At 42.0% G+C, this 25,204-nt stretch overlaps 1 protein-coding gene across 1 annotated transcript in view; it reads left to right on the top strand.

Annotated features, from left to right (window-relative positions):
* The window catches only part of BRSK2 (BR serine/threonine kinase 2), a 383,428-nt gene extending 358,873 nt beyond the window's left edge, over positions 1-24,555 (top strand). Inside the window, exons 18-22 of the mRNA XM_060279665.1 lie at positions 359-482; positions 2,736-2,916; positions 4,867-4,956; positions 10,531-10,578; positions 24,295-24,555. Coding sequence (XP_060135648.1) covers positions 359-482; positions 2,736-2,916; positions 4,867-4,956; positions 10,531-10,578; positions 24,295-24,518 — 667 coding nt within the window. The 3' untranslated portion in view covers positions 24,519-24,555. The remainder of the gene's footprint in view (positions 1-358; positions 483-2,735; positions 2,917-4,866; positions 4,957-10,530; positions 10,579-24,294) is intronic.
* Positions 24,556-25,204: the final 649 nt, after the last annotated feature.

Genomic DNA, 25,204 nt, shown 5'->3' with positions numbered 1-25,204 from the left:
CATATCAGTGGCACACACAAAGAGACCTACCAGTGTCCTCCTTATTCAGCTCCCTGCTGTATCTTGTAAAGCTGTTTCACAGTTGTATTATCCATTAGTGCCTCTGCCCTTCTAGGTTTACTTGAGCAGTACTTAGTCTTCTGTTTCCAACTGTACATACTGTTGTAGTAAAGCCAGGTGCATCACTGGGGTGCTTTCTGTCCTGAGCAAATATGACTCTCTTGACACAATGACTTACACACAGCATAGCTAAGGCCTAGTTGGCTGTGTATTATAATTGCCTGTGCTTTTCTTCTCTAAATCTTCTCTTTGCTTTCTGTTTTTTCGCCTTTTCTTTCTCTCCCCCTGGATTGGTCAGGCTTGCCAAAAAATCCTGGTTTGGTAACTTTATCAACCTAGAGAAAGAAGAACAGATCTTTGTGGTTATTAAGGACAAACCGCTGAGTTCTATCAAGGCTGACATAGTCCATGCATTCCTCTCGGTAAGTACGTACATAAACCTAAACACAGAAGTGAAACTTCGTGAGCTGTGGTTTCTCAGCCTGTAGTTCCAGACACATTCCACACTAGTGCCCTTTAAAACTAAAAAATTATTTCTGTTCTCTCCTGTGGCCACATTTTTTCTTGGTTATTGACTAATCAGTTCCTGTTATCTGTGGGAGGCGGTTTTATTTTGGGTTTCTTTTCAGCTGGAGTAATTGCTTTTTTTGAAATTTTATTTTTTTTTATTACCCTAACCATGTAATTGTGACCACACAAGGAACAGGAACTGACTAATGTAAGAGCCAGAAGTGGAAGCCACTTTAAAACAAAGAATGGAGGGAAATTAAAGAGACAGTAGCCCTAGGAAGTCTCAATGCCATTTTGAATTGCATTTTAACAAAACGAGTAGGGGTGCTTTATAGTACTAGAATGCAGGAGAATATACAGTGGTAGGAAAGCTGTTTTCATTGATGTAGTGTTTTTTATTGTTACTATGGCTATATAGCATGTACTGACTAAATGTAATCTTTATTTATTTATTTTTATTTAAAAAATACAAGCTATTTTTAAAAATCACAGATCAGATCTGAAAAGGGTGGGAGGACAATATGAAGAATTCTGGAGTACATTGAGTCGGAAATGCTGTCATCTAAATTCTCTGTAAAAACTGAGTGAAGAGATTATGTCTGCTCCATATTAAATGGCTAGTGTATAAGTGACCTTTGCCTCTTTGTTCTTCAATTACACCATCTTTCCCTCACCGTTACTCATTTTCTTTTTTATGTATTCATTTCTCACTCATATATGCCAGACTCGGAGCTGGCTTTCTTAGCAAAACTTCCCTGTGAAATAAGATTTTAAAAAGAATAACTTCTTGGGCATATTTTTCAGGTTCCCCAGAGCATGGTATATAAATCCAGCCATACTCCAAGCAAAATTGCACATAAAATCACTGTGGCTATACATAACAGGGTGATTCCTTTACATTCCCATCTAGTAGCTTATTTCTTACCCTTTTATGGGGACCAAAGCAAACTCTGCCCTTGGGAGAATGCAGTCTCAAGACATGTTCTGGAATTCTTTGGGGCTTCTTTTAAAGTGGAATGTGATACAGTTGTATCTGTAAGAGCAAAAATCCCAAATGATCTTTGCCATTTTTAAGTCCCTCAGAGTGCAACTCTATATAAATCTACTCAGAAGTTGGCATTGGGTGAAATCTAATGTTAGTCATACTCAAAGTAGACCTGTTGAAATAAATGGGCATAAGTAACTCAAGTCTATTGGTTTTGGTGTATCTGAGTATGGTTTAAGTTGGATAACAATAGGACCTACTCCCAGATAAATGTGTATAAGATTACAGCCTCAAATAATTATTGGAAGCTAGTGTGGCAGAGTAGTTAACAGCATAAGCAACATGGTGCTGGTTCAAATCTCAGTTCATTGGGGACCCAAGTCAAACTGCTACCTCCCCCAAACCTGTAATATGGAGGTAATAAGAGTTACAGGTTTGTTCTAAGGTGCATGAAGATAATGTATGCAAAGTGCTTTCAACACTATATTAATAACTTCAAAATGCCCTTCTTGTCCTTTCCACATTATCAGTCCAAGAATGCTTCCTATACATTTTAACACTTGTGCAATACTCTCACAAACCCACACGGCAGTGTTTTACCGTGGTCCCACTCAAATCTGCAGGGCTGGTCCAGAGAAGAGCACAGAATGGCTATGTCCCTGCACTCTGTAAACTTTGTTCTTGAATGCCTTGGGGGACTATTTTGCCCCCAGTGCTGCTTAACATCCATTTGAAAGATTCTGGAGGCCATCATTAGGAGATTTGGAGTGTGGTGTCAACAGTGTGCAAATGTCACCTAGCTCTGTTTCTCTGTAACATCTGAATCAAGAGAAGCCGTGGGTGTTCCAGACTGGTGCCTAGACAAAGTGGTGGACTAGATCAGGCCCAGTAAACTGAAATTGAATCCTGGTAAGGCGGAGATGCTGTGTGTGAGCAGTTCTCATAGCCAGGAGTTTAGGCGTTTAACAATTTTTAATAAATGGTTAGCTGCTGAGATCTTATTGAAGTTCATTTTTATTGCTGCAGATCAGACTGAAATGCTCCTTCTTTCTTAAAGAAAGGGCAGTCCCACAAAACAGCAGTCTTTCCCATTCAGATTTTGATGCTTTTTAAATTGGTGTGTTGTCACTGGTTTTAGAGTGGTAGTACCATTTGTTCTTCATGTTGTTGTTTCCACTAGATCCCCAGCCTCAGTCACAGCGTCATCTCACAGACAAGCTTCCGCGCAGAGTACAAATCCACAGCGGGCCCCGCTGTCTTTCAGAAGCCAGTGAAGTTCCAAGTGGACATAACATACACAGAAGGTGGGGAGGCCCAGAAAGAGAACGGGATCTACTCAGTCACTTTCACACTTTTATCAGGTAATTGTCACAAGCTTGCTGTCTGCATTGAGGAGGAGGAGGGGGAGCACAGACAAAATAGCGAGGGCGGCCTTAATTGTAGTTAATTTCTTCAACAGGCAGCAACAATTTGCATGTATGTGGAAGTGTTCAAATGGTTCCTAGATTGTTGTAAGACAATCCCTGCTGGATCAGGCCAAAGGTCTCTCCACTCCCAACGTTCTTGGGTGCAACCGCAGCCTCCCCAATTGTGATTCCCAGCAACTGGGATTCAGATGCAGACCATCTCAGGCAGTAGAGTCAGAACACAACCATTGTGGCTAATAGCCATTGATAGCTTTATCTTTTATGGACCTGTCTAATCCTCTCTTAAAGCCATCCAAATTGCTGGTCATCATGCATGGAAAATTGCATATCACACTTTTTTAGGATGCATGTGCATAATTGTAGTGTTAACAGTTGTACCTTCCTAACACAGCTTATGTTTTCCTTATATGTGAGTGTCAGATATACATTATCAAACATGATGATTTACATAGTTTGTATTTCTTTTCCTGCATAGGGTTGACGATCAAATATACCATTCATTAGTCTTTAAAAGTGCCACAAAACTTTATGTTGTTTTCGCTGCAACAGATTAACACAGCTGCCTCTCTGGATTTGTTTGTGCTTGAGGCAGCTTCAAAATGAAGCATTTTAGCAGTCAAACTAGTCTTCAGAATTCTGGAAGAGAGCTTTCAAAATTGGTGCCCCCTTAAGATGTTATTTGGGGCATTTAGCCTAGTGTTTTTTAGAGCAGGTCCGTGTAGCTTGTAACTTGCCTGGATGAACATTGTCCATCATCCAGGTATGGCGGTCCAACAGGGACTCAGTAAATCTGCTTTTGTTGCCTGCCTGAGATTTAAAAAAAATGGTAGGCCTGTCAAACACTTGGTAAGCCACATTATATGATTAGCAGTACTCAAATTGAGGTGGGCTGAGTTTACCGCTCCACCCTCTTTAGTCATACTGACTGTGTTTAGCTTCATGGGACACCAGCTGTTTTGAAGTGCTTTTAAAAAAGGCAAAATCTTTGGAAATGGATGGTTATTTAGATTACAGATAGTTCTACCTTGCTTAGGGAATTTGGGTTATGCAAAATCCTGGAAACTAAGCAGTGTTTTTTTAAAAAAAATACAAACAAGCAAACAAGGAACAGTATTTTTTGCTGACCATGTTGGGGAGAAATGGTAGAGGTACCAGGGGTATACGAACTAGGTAGTTAAGTATAATATAATGAGATCTACAGATGTTGCAAGGGAGCTGGAAGGTCTAGTAAGTTTCAGAAGGAAGTGTGTCTTCATAAAGCTTTATTAAGAATGTGATAGGCATAACCTACTGCTACTGATATTAAACTTTCATAGAGCTGGAACAAGGTCCTTAGGTGCATGCTGTACAGAACATAAAAGTGACACCATTCCTTTCTAGAGGATTTGCCATTTTCATTAACTAGGCAAGAAAGAAGAAAACTCAAGGATTGATAGAAAGTCATGGGGATCAAGAAAGAGAGAATGAATTAGTAATGGAGGAGCAGGTAATGTGAGCCTCTGGTAGCTGGTTCTGAAAAAACTTTGTTGCATAAGTGAGTCTTGAGATAAGGACTTGGGAGAGAAAAATGAAATTATTTGCTGGGGTCTATTCCGAGCATAGGAAGCAGCATGGCTGGAAGCCCAGAGACAGGAGTGAGAGAAAGAAGCCAGAGGGGCTGGCAGAGGAGGAGCAAAATGGTGGCACAAGGGGGGGATATAAAGGAGAAGAAATAATTAACAGGAGGAAATTGGAAATATTTGTAAACATAAGGATGAGAAGCATTAAGATGAAGTCTAATACTGAGCAGAAAAGTTAATGGAAAGGTGCTCTCTCCCTACACTCTCCCTTCCACAGCAGTGTTCAGTTCTTCCACAACTCACAGTCCGATGTGTCTTTTCACAGGTCCAAGCCGTCGCTTTAAGAGGGTAGTAGAAACCATTCAGGCACAGTTGTTAAGCACACATGACCAGCCTTCAGTGCAGCAGTTATCAGGTAAGTAGCTTCCACAGCTCAGTGCTTTGCTTCAGGCAAGGACATGAATTGGAAGCACCTATCAGCATAGTCCTCAAGTTGCACCTAGAAAACTAGTTTCATTCAGCACAAACAGTAAGACTCCTCTGCACATCTCTCCCCTGCCATTTGCTCCACTCCCACCTGCCTTGCACCAATTCCCATTTCCTAAATGCATCCCCCCACCTCCACGTGAACTGCCCTGCCCTGCCCCAAGAGCCATTTGTCCCCCCTTTTCACAGGAAGTGTCATCAGCAGTTTGTTTAATTCCAAAAATCCACACACACACACAAAAAAAAACCATGGACATGCCTCAAAATGTATCTGATGAAAGAGTCCTCTACAAACCATTTTTAAAAAGAAACAATGGCCTGAGTTAGCTCCTGGGGAGGAAGTGACTTTTGCTAGCAAATGGAAATTACTGGAAGTTTAGAGCAAGACTGATTTTTGGAAAGTCACTTACTCTGAAGAAGCCATGTGCCATTTTATCTGCACACTCTAATGAAGTGGAAATGGCTGAGCAATGGCAGAAATATCTTGCCTGTTACAGTTTTATGCCACACTCCACGAGGAAATAATTTTTTATTACCCTTTAGCCCCTTTCATGAATGGGATGAACATTTATCTACTGGCAACCTCTTCATTTAGCAATTCCCCTACTACGTCTCTAACCTTCCACAAGCCCTGATCTTTACTGCTTTACCTCATGAAGGTCACTAGGATAAGCAGATTTAGCTTTTTCCAAGCAAACAACAACTCTGCAACACTACAGGAAACTTTTGTCTGTTGGAAAGTGTATGGGGAAAATAAAATAAAACAAGAGGTACATAGACCCAAAGTCCAATTTCTCTCTATGCCAGTGGTAGCTCATCTCACCCTTTAAAGCCACCCTTGTGATGACAAGCATGCGAGAAATGTAATATATTAATGGGAGGAGATAGGCAGCCTTCCACAACTGAGAGCAAGTATTGGGAAAGAATTACTAGATGTCTAAAACTGATCAATATAATTTGAGTCTGGACTTTAAATCTGGTCAGACAGATTGCTGTCACTTACTTTGCATCTGCAGATGTCTGGCTGTCCTAGCATAGGAAGCAAGGAGCTTCAAATTAATAAGCAAAGGGAGCATCAGGGTAGATTCCAAGACTCAGCACTGCAGGATGACTGCTTCTTCTATAAATTCACCATGCAGTGGTTGTAGCCACATGGGAAGAAAGTTGCCTTTGTCCTCACTAGCCCCAGGTCTTCATGCTTTTAGAAGAGTTCAATAAGGTTAGCATCTTTTTGAGGCCAACAACAACAACAACAAACGTCCCATGTGTAGAATTTACTCATAGTGACTTATTAAACAGCCTCCACTTTCTGTGAATTCAGACTAAAATAATCCTGTGACTGGATGGAATTCTTGACAAGAAACATTTATTTCGTATGTGGCTGTAATTTAAAAATTATATGGATGTCCAGGCTGTGGTTGAGAAAACAGGGAAGCAAAAATGTCACCCAAATGATGCTTGTTTGAAATGGGATAGGAAATTTTGAAATGGGATAGGAATTATTGGGGAGTTGGCACCAAATGACGCTGTTTTAAAATGGAATAGAATTAATGAGAAATTGTTCCCAGGATAATTGCCAGATGAGCCTTGAATGGGCATGGGAAGGAATGCTGCTCTCCTTCCAACACAAAAGCCACCTTCTTGCCCCTGGCACCCAGGAGATCATAGAATCGTGATGGGCCATTCAGCTTAGCATAATGTCTTTGCAGTCTAGGTAACTCCAAATCAAGCTGCATTCTGTGAGGAACAGTTGCTTACTTCAAAAGCAGCCTCAGTCAAAATCAATGTTCATTTAATCTGCAATTCACAGATTAAAGTGCAAAGCATTTGTAACTGATTCTAGCCTCTGGAGAAGTCCAGAGAGCTCACCTGCTCTAACAAAGCAGTGTTCCCCACCTTCCAGGTCAGGTGCCATTACAGGTGAGTGACTGGGGGACTCTCTGTGCACAAACATATATATATACTGTGAGAGGGAGAGGGATGATACAGTATATTGCAACAGGTGTACCTTACAGCTAGGTGACCCCATCTCTGAATGTGTCTCCAGCTCCATCACTGCCAGCAAGGACTTGTGACTTCGTGGAGGTGATGCTTGCTACCTCTCTGGACCCTGCTTGGTCTGCTGAGCTGTGGGCTGGCCCATTAAACTGGTTTGCCTGGGTTTCAGAACAGGACTGTTTTCTGTTGTCTCTCATTCTTTGCAAGCTCACACCAATATTGATAGACATTGCGTCGTTTCCTTGTCTGTGCGTGTATCTCATTTCAGTGGTGCGTTCCTGTGTCACACCTGCACATCCCAGTTAGTATCTCTCATTCTCATTCTCATTTCTGCTTCTTGGGACTCGCTCTGCTTACTACTTTTGATCTAATGCAAACTGGAACAAGCTCAGTGCACAGGTGAAAGCAAAATGCCACTCAGCACCAAAGCACTTCAACACTGTGCTCCCTGAGCTACTGGAGATTTCTTCCTTGAAATGATCACTGATCAGGCAGCCTTGGGTACACACTTTAATTCATGCACCTGAATTCTGTAAGCTCCACGATCTTCAGAGTGAAAAGAGAATACAGTACCATCTCCATGGATATTCACTCTGTCAAGAAGTCCTTGTTGAATTAAAGGAGAATCCTGCCTGGGTAAATAGGGAAAAAAAAGTATCACACTTTTGCCCCTGTCTCAATCCTGTGCATTCTTTTGAGGCACTGTTCCACAGAAGAAATCTATAGCCGTTAGTAAGAAATGATGTTTCTGAGAATGAATAGTGATTATTTCCATTTGATACCAGTTCTGTTATCAGGACTGATTGCTTTCCTCTAACAGACACCTCCTCTGGGAAGGAGTTAACTGTCTGTGTATCCCTTTCCATAAATGGCAATATTAAAGTAATCCATTGTTCCATCTGAGCAGTAAATTATCTGCTTTTCCCCTGCCCTGTTTTATGTCCATGGTGGTTCCTAAACTTTTCAGCCATTGTTGCAAGTTCCAGCTTCCAGCAATAGGCTATATGTAACCGTTAACAATGCAGTGGGACATTTTGTGCTTACTACACTTCCTGCATTGATAATATTAAGGAAAGGATGGGATTTCTGGGTTGCAACCTGCTAACTTTATTTTCAGCATCAGATAAGCATCAGAAACCGATGTATTTAAAGTAGGTCCCACACAGTTCCTTCATCTCATCTTTATGTATTTATGCAAACTTAAACGCTTATTATTTTGATAAGCTGTTTTAAATGTCCTGTGGGATGAAGGGGAGGCCTGCATAATTGTAGTGCTTTATTCTTTGGTAGGTCTTGATGTGAATCTTGCTGAACTTTTTACGCAGAAGCTTTAGTAGAAATCATTGGTTATTTATGAAATGCAGTAATCTCTGAATAGGACTGCAGTTTCCAGCATCTGTGTTTGTGAAATAAAGCTGCCATTCATTGAGAAAATGAGGAGGAGATGATATGAGTGTTGAAACTGCAGAACATACTTTATCACTACGAGCTACTGGTGGGGGGTTGCTTTTTTTGGTAATACTTCTCTGTGTTTAAACAACAACAAGAAGAGACTCTATAAGTAGAAGACTTGCACAACAGAAAGGTGGACTGAGTCCATGCAGACCAGGACTCGTATACGGCTGGGTTATTGGAGAGCTCCAGTTAATGGAAATCTTCACCAACAAATTGCATGGATGCCCAGTTTTGTGTATGTGTACACACACAGAGAGGGGGGGGGTGTCAAATAGTACTTCATACACGTCAGTTCTGGATTCCTTTTAGGATTTGGTTAATCACTAAAATAATATACATGTTATTTTTATTAACAAAAAGAGCTATATTTATGTAGCAAAGTGTGTCAGCTTCTGCCTTCATCAGCTGCTGTGGTAAAATGAAATGAAGCTTTTTTTTCAAGATAGCCATTACGGATTGCTCCACCTTTTTTTGTCAAAACAGAACATCACCAGCAAATCTTGCAATATAATCCATATAATTGACTGCAAAAAAGGGATGTCATATCCAGAACATAATAAAAACTACAACATGTTTTAGAAACCAAAAAAGTGGTGAAGCCAGTTGCTAAACATTTCAGTCCTCAGAACCTGTCAGACTTTTCAATAATTACTATAGATATGCTAACAGATCCAGCAATGTTAGCAAAGAGGGAAAACACAAGGATGTACACACTGGGACGCTTAACACCGCATGACCTCAACCTGGAGGATAAGTATCACCAGCATTGTAAATAAAACCCTTCTGAGCATTCCACCCTCAAAGCTCTATTAACTCCCACCTTGGAAACAGCTCCACTTTTACTAGAACAACTGATGGAGGCAGAAGTCAGCACATAGGTTACTTGTTAATCACAGTAGCCTATAAATATATATGTCTAAAACATCCATGCATGCACGCATGGGAATGATTTCAGCGGCTTGTAAATAAGAGGAGCCCTTTCCAAGGCCTATCTGTTCCAGCACTCTGTTTCCCACAGTGGCCAGCCAGATGCCCCTGGGAAGCCCAAAAGCAGGACACGAGTTCAGTGGCCCTCCTCTGTTGTTCCCCATCAAATGAAGACAGTATATAGAGCCGTCATGACTTGGTGGCCATTGATAGCCTTGTCTTTCATCTTTGTCCCATGGATGCACTCTTTCCAGGTTCTCCTTTCACTTTTTAAATAACTAGTTTTCGTTGTTTCCTGTAACATTCTCACTTTGTGCAAGGCCTCTACAGGACGCGGTGGCTGCCTTTTCTCAGTCAGATTCTCAACTCCCTGCTGGATCCTTCCTCACATTGCTATTTCTGATCATGCTCCCTTATCTACAGTCACCCCAGACCTGCCTCTCTTTTCCAAGATCCCTTCCTGCTGGATTGTTTGGTGCATACCTATCCTTTTGCTTTGCTCTCTACCCTAACATTTATACAACTTAACCCCTTTTAGAGAACATCTATATTTAGCCATCTTTGCTAGCAATGTGTTTCCCACTTTGCAAAGGAGGAAGTGCTGGAATGTCTCTGAGGGCTGAAATTTGGTTAAATGTCAGCATTCATGGGAATGAAATTTGGTGAATGTCAGCATTCATGTGGGAATGAAGCCAGTCCTAGTTGTCATTTTTTGTATTTCTTTCATCTTTCAGACATACCCAAGTAAATGCTGACATTTGATTAGCTCTCAGAATTCACTTGTGGGCCTATAGATTTTTGGACATTTTTCACAAAATTTGTCTGAGGTAGCCAGGATGTAAAAGTCACCAAATCTTGGACATTCATTGTAACACATATATTAAATATACAGCAGTGATAGGAAGGAGAAAGTGTTTGCTCTGTGTTACATGATTGATTAATATATATATATATATTCTAGCATAAGTTTAGGAAGAATCTCAACTGAGTGTAGAAATGCCAATCCCATATATACTTTCTGCTCCAGGGGAAAAAATGCTACATTACTGCCTTCTATGAAGAGAACTGGAAACGATTTTTTATATTGTTTTCCCTCCTTCCTCTTTCCACTCTTACGATCTAGACACCACTAACTGTATGGAGTTGATGACTGGGAGACTTTCCAAATGTGGTAAGAACTTCCCTTCCACCTTCTCTCCCCCCCACCAGCCCCCCAGCCTCCACTGAACAACCTGACTACCCTTTCCCTTCTCCCTTTTCTGGACACTCTTTATGACCACCCACTTTACCTCTTGCTTGCCTTTTGAACACACACATCACCCAGTTTTTTCCTCCACGTGTGCGCAGACCTGCCATGTTACACAACCACTGCATCCATGGTTTGACGTCTTGCAAATTCCTGTTCTCACACTGCCTCCTCCACCCCCCACCCCACCCCCAAAAAAGATGTCTGGTGATGTTATACATGCTTTTAAGGCTTTACTCTGACTTCACTTTCAAATCAACCTTTTTCTGTTCTGCAGCCGTATATCACTTGCCTTTCTGCTGTGCTACTGCCTGGCTCCCCCCCTCCCCAAAGCTCATGCTGAAAAGAGGACAACAAGGTTCTGCCTTCATTCCATCAGTCTCACCCCACTGTTCCTAGGGAAATTCCTCTCTTGCTCCCACTACAAATGAAATATCTCATCCTGTGGGTGCATCCTTAGTTACTGTAAATAAGCTTAACTGCAGCCCAACTCACCGTTTTGCTTTTGATGGAAACCAACTGTGAGGCCTACAAGTATAAAGTGAACAAATTTCCACTGTACAGCTCATCTTCCTTGGCTTGAGAGACTCATACTTAAGCCCTGTTCTCTCTACTCAATCAGTTATCTCCTTTCTTTCTATAGTTCTTTCCAAAAATAGAATATGGCAACTCAGAACAGAGACTGACGACCAAACTACAGATGACATTAATCATGTGTTTTAACACAAGCATGCTTAAATTGACCTCCTTTGTTTTAGAAAGAAAGTAGCTGGCCCCGATCTGGATTGAGCTGCATACCATTTTTCTGTTGTACATAATCTTGGTTGCTTTCCTCTGCACACCTTCCAGCTTGTTGATATCCTTCTTATGTTACGGTGCCCAGACAAGGGCAGAAGGTGCTCTTTTGTCAGGGAGAGCCAACAGAGAAAATTGATGTGGCCAGTTGGCCACTGGACAGGCAGGCTTTCAGTTTCTGTCCTTAATTATTGCTGTGGCAGATACCCAATGAATGCTCCAGTACCTGTTTTCCAAAGTGGGGATTCACCTCACATGTCAGCCTTATACAGAAACAAGAGGCAAGCAGGGGGCCCCAATAGTATGTGGCAAATGAGTGTGCTGCATTTTGTCCCAGCCCCAGCTAGCCTGTCCAAGAGTCCCAACAGGCTGCCATCATGAGAACAGGTGGGTGGGCTGATGGAGGGTGGGGAGAAGGGTCTCCCCCCCCAGCCCACTCCTTCTCCCGAAAAAGAGGGGACCAGGGTGTGACCCCTCCCTCACAAAGAGACTCACCCAACGAGGCTCAGATTCCGCCCGCCTTTCTGACGTGACTTGCCTAGGATAACTTGAGACAATTGCTCCCTGCCCATAAAGGAGCCATGGGGATTCTTTCAGAGGCACAGAATTGGGGCGAAGCAGTCATCTGTTTAGCAAAGGGTAACATTCAGAATTTGTGTAAGTAATCAAATGGAACACTGCACCATCTTGCAGAAATGCAGCACTAAAACCCCATAATAATTCAAGCTGATCAGTCAGAATGAAGGCAAGGGCATGTGGCTCTCTGATTCACTCATCACAACAGAATCCACAGTTTTGCAGTTATGCTGGCTGTTTGCCGTAATAAACATTGACTGACAGCTCTGCTACAGGACTCTGCTACAGGACGCAGGTGGCGCTGTGGGTTAAACCACAAAGCCTAGGGCTTACCGATCAGAAGGTCGGTGGTTTGAATCCCCGCAATGGGGTGAGCTCCCGTTGCTCGGTCCCAGCTCCTGCCAACCTAGCAGTTCAAAAGCATGTCAAAGTGCAAGTAGATAAATAGGTACTGCTACAGCGGGAGGGTAAACGGCATTTCCGTGTGCTGCTCTGGTTCACCAGAAGCGGCTTTGTCATGCTGGCCACATGACCTGGAAGCTGTACGCCGGCTCCCTCGGCCAATAATGCGAGATGAGTGCCACAACCCCAGAGTCGGTCACGACTGGACCTAATGGTCAGGGGTCCCTTTACCTTTACCCAACTCTGCTACTGGGGTTGCCACTCATCGCCCTGCCGCTCCCCAGCCCTGCTCCTGTTTCTTTCATGGCAGAAATAAAGAAGGCAAAGCTTTCCACACCACTTACCTCCATGCCAGCAAATATTTCAGCTGCTAAATTTCTGCATGACACTGGCAGGCTCCTGTTAGAGGCACAGGAGCAAGGCCAGGAGACTGCTGTGCTAGTGTACAGAACCTCAGGTTCTGCTCAAAGTAAAAAAAGCTAGTGCACCTGTTTGTGGAAGAATTCAGCAGCTGGCACAAGCAAGGTGTTCACATGGTGCACCAACCCAGAGCAATCACCAATTGATTTCAGCAGTGGTGGCAGGCTGGATCTAGTTGTGGCCAACCACATTTGTCAGCTGGGCAGAGCTACCCAGCTGTCAATCATCTGATGGCATACGACACCGCTGCAAAATTTAAACTGGGCTAAATACAGGCTGCACTTGCAAAGGAACAATGGAAGCACACCCTAAGGTTCCCAATAGTTCCTTAGCAGCTGTGGCTCTCATGTGACATCAGGTGAGTAACAGGTGGGTGCGTTGGGATGAGTATGGCTCAGTGAAATCAGACCTACAAGCTCACAGGTTTTGCACCCATGGGCTTCAGCAACTATTGATGTGAAATAGTTCTGCTGAAGAGCTCCCTGTTAGCTCTAGCTACATAGAAACCTAAGTCTGTTTCGTTATTCTTGAAGCACCAAGAGTAAAATGGGCATCGTGCTGCCATTGGCTAGCTATTAGACGTGGGCTGTTGCCTTTGTCACTTTGCCATGGAACACAGGTATAGTGACATAATCGTTGTTGTGACACTAATGAGATCCACTTTTAAAAAATTATTATAAGTTAATGAACAGCATTAATGAATACAGCATGGCTGTATTCTGTGGAAATCCCAAAGCATCTGGGAGAAAGTACACCTGAAGATACTCTCTTAAAGAGAAGTAAGAAAAGAGGAATGAACAAGAAGTGTGGAAGAAGGCACATATATCAGGCATTGAGTGGTTGGGTTTGGGACTGCAAGTGAGGCCCCTGTATTCTCTTGAAACATTCATGTTCCTCTCTAGAGTTGAGTTCTGCATGCTGTGCACTGTGCTGATTGGATGCCCCCTCCCACCCCACAGTGTCACCATAAGTTCTTCCCCTGGTTGGAGTAGTTTTGCACTTTTAATGAAGTTCCCCTACTTTTGGAGAAATGAATAGATAAACACTTTAATTCTTTATGCAGCACTTTTTAAATGAAAAAGCGGCCAGAAGCATAGGAGTTGGAACAAGTGATGGCTGAGCTTGTTGGCTGGTGTGCACATCTGTTATTTCAGTTGTGAAGCCAGGAGCACTTCATGGCTAAGAGGTGTCCTGTTATATTTTTCTAATCCATCTATCTTTATTGCCAGTTTCCTGCTCTGAATGTCCTTCTATTTCTCTCTTCTTTGGCGATCACTCGTAACTGAGTAAGATTGTCTTCCATGAGCACGGTCTTACCGGTGTGTCTGTAAGTGACTGTGGAGGCCAATTCTGGATCCACATGTCCTTCCACAGTTAGATTCTATTTCATCTAATGGAAATATAGTCAGCATAGCCAGGACTTCCTTCCTTAACTGATGATTTCCAAACTGTTCTGAAGGATGTTAAATTGTAGTTGTTATCCTATATAAATACCTTTGTTCCAATTTAGCTTACAGAGGGAATCTTACAGATCAGAATAAGCTGCTGCTCCATGCTTATTACTTCTGAGTTGTCCCGATCACCTTGTGCTTCCTGTGGCTCAGTCCAAATCAGTTACTACAGCGAGCCACAGTATTCTTCTCATTGGCTTGTATCCTGGTGATGATAAGGAGGTATATGGATTCTGGATAGTCTTTCTTTCGGTTTTATGTAGACTTTGAATTACTTCTTGATTCTGTAAGCAAATGTAACCATGTCTGCCTATTAGGTGTTGCTTCAAGTGACTATGTAAACAAGACAAGAGTAGTGGTCTTTTAAAAAGCTAAATTAATTAACAGCTGACATGACTGTCAATGGCTATTGCCTAAGAAGTTCAGGACAAGACATGCTCACTATATTCCTTGACCTTAAATTGCTGGAGTGAACAACAGAGGACAGAGTGATTTATTAATGCTTCCTATAGTGCATTAGGAATTGATCACTATTGGAAATGCAGTGCTGGCCTAAATTTACTATGTTTTAAGCAGCTCATTCCGATGGACAGGAAGGGGTATTGTTACAATTGCACTACAGTGTAGAATAGCTACCAATGAGGAGTTTTGTTTTGTTTTTAAATCCTGACATTTTCCTTAGTGTTACTGGTTTTAATGTCACAGTGAATGCCTTGGGTCAGATTTTCAGATACAGTACTTAGCATCTGGATCCAACTTACACAAATGAAACCTTTGTAGAATTCCTTAAAATATGTTCCCTCAGAAATGACTTACAAATTTCCTACCATAAGAGTCATTTCATGCTTTGCAGAGGGGCCTGGGTGTGCTGGTGTTCACCACCCATGTTGGTTGTGGGAAACAAAATGTGAAGGTGGTCTGATACTCCCAGATGCCCAAGAGGGTGTGTTTTGTAATGGCTCCCTGACACATGTCATATGGCCTTTCTGCAATTCCTGTACTGTTGAGCCTATAGCATATTGAGGAAAGGGTGTCTGAAATTAGAAAACGGTACCATTCACTTTTAGATTTCTGTTTCTAGTTCAGCCACTGGGTGTAATAACATTTACCATTGCCTAGTGTCATTTGGCACAATTCTGCACTGTAGGATTTAACCCCCACTTAACAGCTGACACGCAGTGGTCAAATCATGCTTAGTTTGGTCAAGTGCGCCTGCTCACTCTTCAGGACAGGCACACACAGCCAAAGAACACAGCAGAAAAATGCCTAGTCTGCTTGCTTTCGCTCCATGCGCCTTTCCCCTGGGAAGAGGCAGTTGCAGCTGAAGCACACAGACCCAGTATTTTTCTGGATCGCCGCACAAAGAAGTCATGCCTCCTAAGGAGGGGGGGGAGAACCCCTTAAAGAAGGCTTTTTCTTGCAAAAGGGCTTCTTTATTCCTTTCCCCAAGAAGTACATGCTGAGCAGGGCTAAACTGCCAAACTGCTTTCCAAAGCACCTCCCGTACCCTGCATTTTAACAGCTCTCCAGCAAGGGATTTCAACAGGTGAGTGTGGCTGTCCACTCTGTCAATCATGTGATTATCACAAAATTGACAGGTGGGTGATCCCATCCGCCTGTCACATTTGACCCACATGACTGATCCTGATAAGGAACTGGCCCATGGAGTCAAAAAAGTTCCCTCTCCTGCCCTAGACATTTTAAGTTTGAATACTCAAAATGCTTTAGGCGTTCTTCTCTAGGAAGACGTCCCTATCTTTCTATTATTTTATGTGCCCTTTTCAATACCTTTTCTAACTCTGTGAGGTGGGGAAACCAGAAATGGAGGCAGTGGCCACCACAAGACTTCTCATCACAAAGAAGACCCATTGGCTCTGGTCAGAGTTGAGCTCTCCCAACTATTTATCAGACTTTGGCATCATTTCTTTGTGCTTATAGTTCCTTACTAATGAATACTGATATAGTGATAAGGGGCCTTAAGGGAAGAGCTGAAAGAGTGGTAACAGAGATACACCAAGGTTTCTGGAAAAGTTATGGATATAGGAATAATACCAGAAGTAAACTCTGGACTGTTGTGGGATGGTTGTTTTGTTTTGAAATTGACAACACCTCCCTCCCCAATCATCTTTTCAGTGATATATGACATGTCTCCTAAGAGCAGGCATTTACAGTGAACAAAACCAGAGACTGAGCAAAACTTTTCTCATGAGAAAAGCATAGACTATTTGCTTGCTGTGATCTTATTTATGTCCAAATACCTCAAGGACAAGTGTTTTTTTAAAAATAAAATAAAAAATGTGTTGGTCTGTTAGGGGAGATATTACCTTAAGGGTTTAGCTAAAGTTATGGAGGGGTTTCCACTTGCATTTTTGAGGGTAAGGTGGAGCCTCCGAAAAGAAACTGCCCTATGCTGAGTCAGGCCATTGGTCTAATTAATAATAATAATAATAATAATAATAATAATAATAATAATTATTGACCAAGTACCAACATACTTGGAATTTTGCTATGTCTATCAGCTCAGTATTGTCTATGCTGATTGGCAGCAGTCCTCCAGGGTTTCAAATAGGAATCTCCTTGAAGATCGAATGTGGGGCCTTCTGAATACAAAGCAGTTGTTCTGCCACTGAGCCATGACCCTTCCCATTTAAGTTTCCAACATCATCAACTTCCAAACAAAATTTGAATAGCATCACCATCTTTTCTCTTGATATATCCATGTATATGGCATCAAAAGGAAGGCAAGTGCATCATTTCTCTTACTTGACTGAAGCAAAAGAGAATATGTTGGCTTCTTCAGCAAAGTTGCCTGCAACATTGAACTTGCTGTGTCACAATAGCTTCCTAACAAATGGTGAATGTATTTAGAACTAGTGTCCATTACACTGTCCATCCGGATACTGTCTTCTTTCATACTTTGAAACTTCTGTTTTGGTCTACACTCAGTTGCAGTGCTTTCCTTGTGGCCTTTAGTAGCTACATTCTGCTACATTCATGAATTGGCTGGTAATAATCTGCTTCCTTGGGTCTTTGGCACTTCCTTTATATCCAAGTCTTTGCCTCCTTATCCGATACTCAGGCAACATCCATCACTTCCGTTTTCTCATAAACCGATCCTTGTAGCTATGATTCTTTTTATCTTCTGCTGTTTAAGTTGTCAGCTCTTTGGAACTACTTATCCTTATGCATTTCTTTTCAGAAGGTTGGTTAGCGTTTACAGACCAGCTTATTCAACAGGGTGCATTCCTCTCTGAACATATTCTGATATTTCAATGACTTTCCAGTAATCCAAGCTGGGTTTCTAGGCTACAACTTCTCAAGCAAAGGGATTCAAACACATTCTGTTAATGTGTTACAGCCCCAGCATAGCTACAGTAAACTCTTGCAGACAACAACTCTGCGTGCATAACAGAAAACAAGCGTTGCTTCAAAGATCTTATAATGTAGAAGAGGAAAAACACATGCACAGAGTGGTAGTCAGCTGAGTTTTACCCAGAGTGGACCCACTGAAATGAATGGACCTAACTTAGTCATGTTCGCTTCATTGAGTCTCCTCCGAGTAAAACTTTACTGACTTACACTGGGGTAGGCAACCTAAGGCCCATGGGGCCGGATGCGGCCCAATCGCCTTCTCAATCCGGCTCACGGATGGTCCAGGAAGCAGTGTGTTTTTACATGAGTTGAATGTGTTCTTTTATTTTAAATGCATCTCTGGGTTATTTGTGGAGGCTGCCTGGTGTTTTTACATGAGTAGAATGTGTGCTTTTATTTAAAATGCATCTCTGGGTTATTTGTGGGGCATAGGAATTCATTCATTCCCCCCTCCCCCAAAATATAGTCCAGCCCACCACATGGTCTGAGGGACGGTGGATCGGCTCACGGCTGAAAAAGGTTGCTGACCCCTGACTTGCACTCATAGTCTACTGACGCACTACTAATTTGTCACATGAGTCTAAATACCTATAAAGTGAGTTTTTCCACTGCACTGAACAGACTACAAAACCTAGTTGTGGTGACCACCATGACAGTTTCACAGTGGTTGACACTCAGTGCTTTTTTTTCTTAAAAAAATATTTAGGGGTACTCTCGTTTTCCTACTCATATTGAAATACTGCCCACTCAATGGGGCCAAACTTAGATTCACAAAATGTTTAGGGGTATGTGTACCCCTGCGTCCCCCCCCCCAGAAAAAAAGCACTGTTGACACTTAACATGAGTTATCTTTCGCCAAAGAACTTCAAGGATACATGCAATAACCTTTTTTTAACACAATTTGTTATTCATTGAAGCCCATCTACTGATGCATTAAAGGAAAGATGAATGGGAACCTTCAATTTTGTGATTAGCTGGCCCCTGGTTGTTTGCAAATCAGCAGACAAAATTGTCCAAGGGCCAGGCAGTTTGATTCCCTCTACCCCCTCCCCCCCCCCGCCCCTGCCCTGCCACTAAACAGGACATTTATTTCCTTCCCAACATGGGTGCCATGGTAAAAACAAATGAAAGTGCTGAATAAATCAATCCCATGTTCTCCTACTTTCAGCTCCCGGGAATACTTTCACAAAGATTTCTCGCAGACCCCATTGATATTCCATCTAAAAATTCTGATTAATATAGTAGCGACAAAGGTCAGCCTTCTTTGTATTTTAAAGAAGGGCAACCCAGATGATTGAGAGTGTTTGAAAATGCAGAGGGGAATTAGGCAAGTATAGACTCTGTATTAAAATTAATATACATAATATTAAAATTATAAATCTCCTTTAAGAATTTTGCCAAGTGCTTTGCATTTTTACATAAATAATACTGATGTTCTTGGTTCCTGGTTGTCTTCTATATTCCTCTGTGAAAACAGCTCAGTATCCATTCTCCTTCTGCCTTTCTTTGCCTGCTTTTTCTGCACTTCCTTTTCCCTCAGATCTTCCTGAATAAATTGATCAGTTCATAGTTCAAAAACACATGCACGTTCTTTTACCGTTCTCGGCAGCACATGTAGCTTTTTTTTGCACTTTATTTCACAATTTTTGTTTACTGGTTCCATTTAGCGTGTGAAGGCATGGGGTCCAAAGCCACGTGAGGGTCCCGATTGACCACAGAGGGGCATCTAAGGGTGAAACTTGCATTCCTCTTCTTTCTCTTCTAGGATCATGTTCGTACATGAGCTTTAAATTTCTCTCATGCTATTTCACAAGACTGTTGAGCTTCTTGTGCTAATGTCTGATTACTGGTAAGGCAGAAGACTATGGAAGAAGAGAGACATTTGTAATGGGAATTAGTATTCTGGCCAATGTAGGTCTATTTTCTACCTTGCGAGCCAAAGTTTCTGTATAGATGTGTATCACCACCATAAAGATATGATGGGGGAGGGGAGAGGTGATGGTGATTTATAATACAACTACATTCTGAGAGTTCAGAAACCGAGATAATTTCCTTTGAATCTAACTTTACAGATTAGATTGCAATTCTAGAAGCTGAAATCTATTTGGAGATGGCACTGACATCACAAAAATGTAGCCAAGCATAATCAATACCTCTCCACCTATTTGGGAGAGAGAGGAATTATGAAGACTCATGGTTTTCTCCCTAGACATGTACAGGTGCTAGGGGAATTGCTAGCAGGAAAAGGGCTTCTGTCAGGCAGCTGGGTTAGCGTGTTGTCATGTGATGTAAACTGCTACCTTGGTAATGTAGGCTGAGCAGAGATTAGTGACGTCTGTAGATGAGGGCTTGGGGACCTTTCTCTCTCTAGTTATTGTTATTGTTATTGTTCCCAACTTCCATCATCCCCAGGCAGCATGGCTCCTCATTATTACTATCATGTATTTTTATTTAAATGTATATGGCCACCCATCAGTTAAATTCTCCAGGCAGTTTGCAAAATAAAAACAAATTCTCATGGGTCATGGGAATTGTAGTGCCAACATCATCTGGAGGGTCACAGATTTGTAGGGCAAATTAGGAGAATGTAAGAGATGTATGTAAGGCAACTGTAAAAGCAATATTCCCCCCCCCAAAAAAAACAACCTCTGGTAAATATTCCTGATAAAAGATCTAATATTAAGTCCACCCAGTGCAGTATGTCAGATGTTGTACTTGTTTGGAATAATATTTTTTTAAAAGATCAAAGAAATGTCATTTTATCTCACAAACTACTCCAGCACAGCCATTTCATGCATAGCAGAAGTGCAACCACAACTTTACCATTGTTGTTACCGTTTTCATATTTATTTCTGAAGTTATGCCATTCTTCCAGTGGCTGTCTCTAGCAGCTTCATGGAACAGGACCTTTTCAGAAAAAAGCGAAGTTAGACTGAGTAGTACATATGCAGTTACCTCCAGAAAGTTGTGAGGGTTTTTTTTTGCTTGTTTTTTAAGCATACAACAACCTCTGTCTGCCTTCTTTTGCTGTGTCATTATAGAGCAAGACTCTGCCATATTCAATCCTTACAGATACTTTGCAGAGAATCAGTGCAGAGGGATGTGTCTCTTTAAACTTGTTTCTGCTATAAATTAGTAATTAACACACACATCTATTTTTGTGTGTGTGTGTGTGTGTGAGAGAGAGAGAGAGAGAGAGAGAGAGAGAGAGAGAGAGAGAGAGAGAGAGAGAGAGAGAGAGAGAGAGAGAGAGAGAGAGAGAGAGAGAGAGAGAGAGAGAGAGAGAGAGAGAGAGAGAGAGAGAGAGATTCTAGCTGGAAATTATGACAAAGTGTACACAAGAAGCTGTTGCATAATAATTTGCTATTTTAAAAAAGTTAGAGGAGGGAGAATTTACAAAATAACAATACAATCACACACAGAAGCCTGTTTACATGTGAGCATGAGGACCGGAGCATATAACAAAGTGTCGTACACATATCATTTTGTATGTCTGCAAGATTTCAGGGTTTGGTTCATATGTCTTTAAATCTGAGGGAGATAAAACTTTTGATTCCCTTCAAAATTCTGGAAATCTTATCTCTCCATTATTCCTTTCGCTTCAGCATCATGGGAGAAACAGTGGTGGAGTTGTGTCTCAGTTGTTCTTAATCATGGCACCTCTGGAGGAGGTCTTTGCTATTGAAAACTAAGGTTGATGCTTTGCTGGCAACTGGCCCTAAGGAAAGGGACTGTTTTCTGTGAAAGTGAAAAGTGTGAAAGACTGTCTTATGAGAGGTGAAGAGTATCCAAGTTACACTTTCCTTGCAACTTGGTCCTTCTGGTAGTGTGGCTGGTGTTGTTCTGCTCAAGTTGCCAGCTGGATAGGGCAAGTGGAGAGAGAATTGCCTTCTAGCCTGGTCACTTCAGTTCTTACCATTGTGCAATTAGTGGCCATTTTTGTATCTGATATTTAAAATAATAGATGCAAATAAACAATGGTTACACACACACACATACAAAAAGAAGGATGGCTCTATTTTCTATTTGAGCCAGAATGGACTTGATCTTAAGTGCCATGGCTGCCACTTCACAGAACAGTTTGTATATCTACTCTTACATAAGTCTTCCAGACTGTCACTTTAACAACTTTCTTAAGAATGAGTACCATTGAACTCAGTGGGGTTTACTCATGAGTTGGCGTGTATCAGATTGTGCTGTTCTGCATGACTAACACACATACAGTGATCCTTGGTATGTCTGTTCACACATCACACAAAGATTGCTAGAAGCAAGATTTTAACAAGGATTTCACTGTGGATTTTTTGCAACCAAACCCACCAGGATACTTCTCCAGGATGTGGTGTAAAGGGTGTTAACTTTTCCAGGAGATACCCTGGGAGAAAAATTGGACTGAGTTGAAATGGTCCCTTGTTCAGATTAATCCCAAGTCTTGGTAAAACATTTTTGTTTCTCTGTTTTCTACAGGGTACTGACATACTTATTTATTTAAATTATCAGTCCCAGAAAACTTGTCCAGTTTCATCCAGTGGTCTCTTAGGCAATATCTAGTCCTTTGTTTGTTCACTACAACAAAATAGAAGTTCCCCAAATTGTCAGTCTTCCAGCATCTACATTTCACACGGACTCATCAGTGGTTTTTAGTAACTAGCAACTGTTGTTATACACTCTTGTCACAATTCAGCACAGCGTTAAGCACCCACAAACCCATTGGAATCAGTGGGCTTAAATGCACTTAACACAGTGTCGGATTGTGGCCTTATACATCTTAGGTAGTTTCCTAGAATTCATCTTATTTTCAAGAGAGGCAGTAACTCTCTTTTGGATGCCACATGAGATATATGGTGGCTAAGATGCAGCTTAGTTATTATTTTAAATAAGTTTCATAGGCTCCTAAGGCCATATTTCACACCACAATAAGCAACATCAGGCAGAACAATGCAAACCGCTGTTGCCTGGGGAGTGTGCTGGATTGTCCCTCCACTGTGGTCTGCTGCCAGCACTAGGGTGACTGAAGCATTACAGCTCTGCTGTGTATCTTCCATTTCCACCATCCAAATGTGCTGGAATGTTGCAAGCAGAATTCCCCCTGGCAGCAGCCAGAAAGAAATGCACCCAATCAAGCATTTGAGAAGCAGGTTGAGGCTGAGTTGGCCCATGGTTCACAGCCTGGAGAACCAGTCCCACTGCTGTTGCACAGTATTGGGCTCAGTCCAGTCAACGCATAAGTTCCAGGCTGGCACAGCAATTGTGCTGGTCCTCATCCTCACCTTCTACCCTGGCTGCCATGTGTGGCAGGGCTGCAGAAGTGCCAGTGGCCTCACCACTCCACAAAGCCCAGCAGTTGGTTGCCAAAGTTTACATTGGTCCCTAAGTTCAGTAATAATGTGGGAAGAGTGCACAGGGAGGGGATTGACAATCCAGGGCCCTTGACTCACAGGGGCATTATGGAGCTGCTGTGGAAATGTTAAACATGAATTGTCTGTTGCATAGGATTGCTGGATTTAGGCATTACTGCTACAGTATGGAATGCTGCCTTAGGGAAACAGCAGCAGACATACCAGTTCAGGGATATATGAACACTTTGTAGACTGGGATGCTAGGAAACACCTGTGCACATTTGACATAGGTTGATGGCAGTGTTCACATGCGTTTGGGGGGGGGATGCTCCTTTGCTGCTAAAATTCGTACAAGCTAAAGTACTTAATGTAAATAGCATAATTGGTGTGCAACAGATGATAGAAATAGACATAAAAAGTTTAGTGAGCATTCCTAAAGTTTGGAATAAATCACACAGAAGCTGAATGATGGAGAAGAGTAGAATCATAGATACAGATCCTGAGTTGTATTTTTACAAGTGCTGGAACTCCTGTGCTCACACACAGTTCTACTGCCCACAAAGGTTTCCCCATTCAATTCAATGGAGAAAGTAGATTTGCAGATTAATTCCTTTATGCAAGCAAATCTCCTCTTCTCCTTGAAGTTAAGGGAGCAGCTTGTGTATGCAAGAGTTCTGTGTGTGATCATAAGAGTACATGTGTGGCTACGGATCAGGCAAAAGAGATATCACTGAAGCTTCAAGGCATAATTTAGATTACATATTTGATCAAAGGTGCTTAGAAGAAAACGCCATTGGAAGCAATAGAACTGACTTCCCAGTGAGCATGCTTAGGATCAGAGTTTTGGTGGTTTTGCATTACTCTCGAATTCCTTCACTCAGGACATTTTTTCAGAGGAATTTCATGTAGGCCCAGTATTATCCAGCATCATGGCATTCTCCAGGCATGCCAGTTGCCCTTCTAGGCAAAAGTTCTGCTTTTTGCTATACAGTGCAAGATTCCAACCACCAGGTGTGGCATTCTTGACCCCAGGCTTTCCATATGCACAGGCAGTTCAGTGCTCCCATCCTGATGCTCTTCCTCTTCTGCTCATTGTCTTCATCCTCCACATACACCCATGCACGTGGCTCTGGACCGCTCATCACGTTCTTCTCGTTTAAAACCCCATTGTTCATTTGTTTGTTTGTTCTCTTCTCTCTCTCTCTCTCTCTCTTTTCTCTCTCTCTTTTTTCTCTTTCTCTTGCTTTCTTTGTTTTCTTTTTGTCTCCTCTGTTTTGTATACCCAGGCAGCCCATTGAGTAACTTCTTTGACGTAATTAAACAACTTTTTTCAGACGAGAAGAACGGGCAGGTGAGCCATCCCCCCGGCACGCCAACCAAGCATAGCGCAAACAGCAAGCGGAGCGATTCCGATGCTAATGACTATGGGTCTAGAGGAGACACTAAGTACCCCGCTGGCAAAGAGAAGGCAAAGATGGCCTCGTCACTCGGCCTACAAGACCAACCTTAAATAAATGCAATTTTTAAATTTAAAAAAAAGGAAAAGGAGAAAGAAGCAGTTTAAATAACTAAACACACACACACGAAGAGACTCAAACGAAAATGAATGAGTATTCTTTAGCAAGCTAGCCTCTAAAACAGATGGATGTGTATATATATTGCTACAGCAGTACAAAACTGTCTATAGACAACTTTTGTATGAAGGAATGACTGTGTACATATATACATATATAATATATATAAAACACAAACACACACATATATATTTATATGATATAATATATCTCTCTGAAACAAAACACAAAAGCAATGAGAAAAGGTAGCACAGATGACAAACCCAGTTTGGCAAATCTTGGGTTGTTTTTTTTGTTTGTTTGTTTATCTTCTCCAAGCTCTTTTCTTTTATTTCCTACCTGCACCCCAGTCACCTTCTGATTTACTGCCCTGCCCTGCCCTGTTTTGTTCTTGTTCTGTTTTCTCTGTGTTTCTGACACCACCGCTTGTTTCCACTCTGCTACCAGGAATTATCCCGAAAAGTTAACATGTCAGCCAACAGCTTCACCTTCTGTGCTCTGCGAACACTTGTTCACGGAAGGCCACTGATGTAAGACTGTCCACGGACTGGTTCTGTTTGGGGACTCCCAGCCTCCCCTCTCCCACTGCAGGAAATGGGTCTCCTCCTTTTCACTCGCCCTA

This window comes from Zootoca vivipara, chromosome 1 (assembly GCF_963506605.1).
Source record: "Zootoca vivipara chromosome 1, rZooViv1.1, whole genome shotgun sequence".
Lineage (NCBI taxonomy): Eukaryota > Metazoa > Chordata > Lepidosauria > Squamata > Lacertidae > Zootoca > Zootoca vivipara.
Note: the sequence above shows the minus strand (reverse complement) of the source record. Positions and strands in the feature narration are given on the sequence as shown.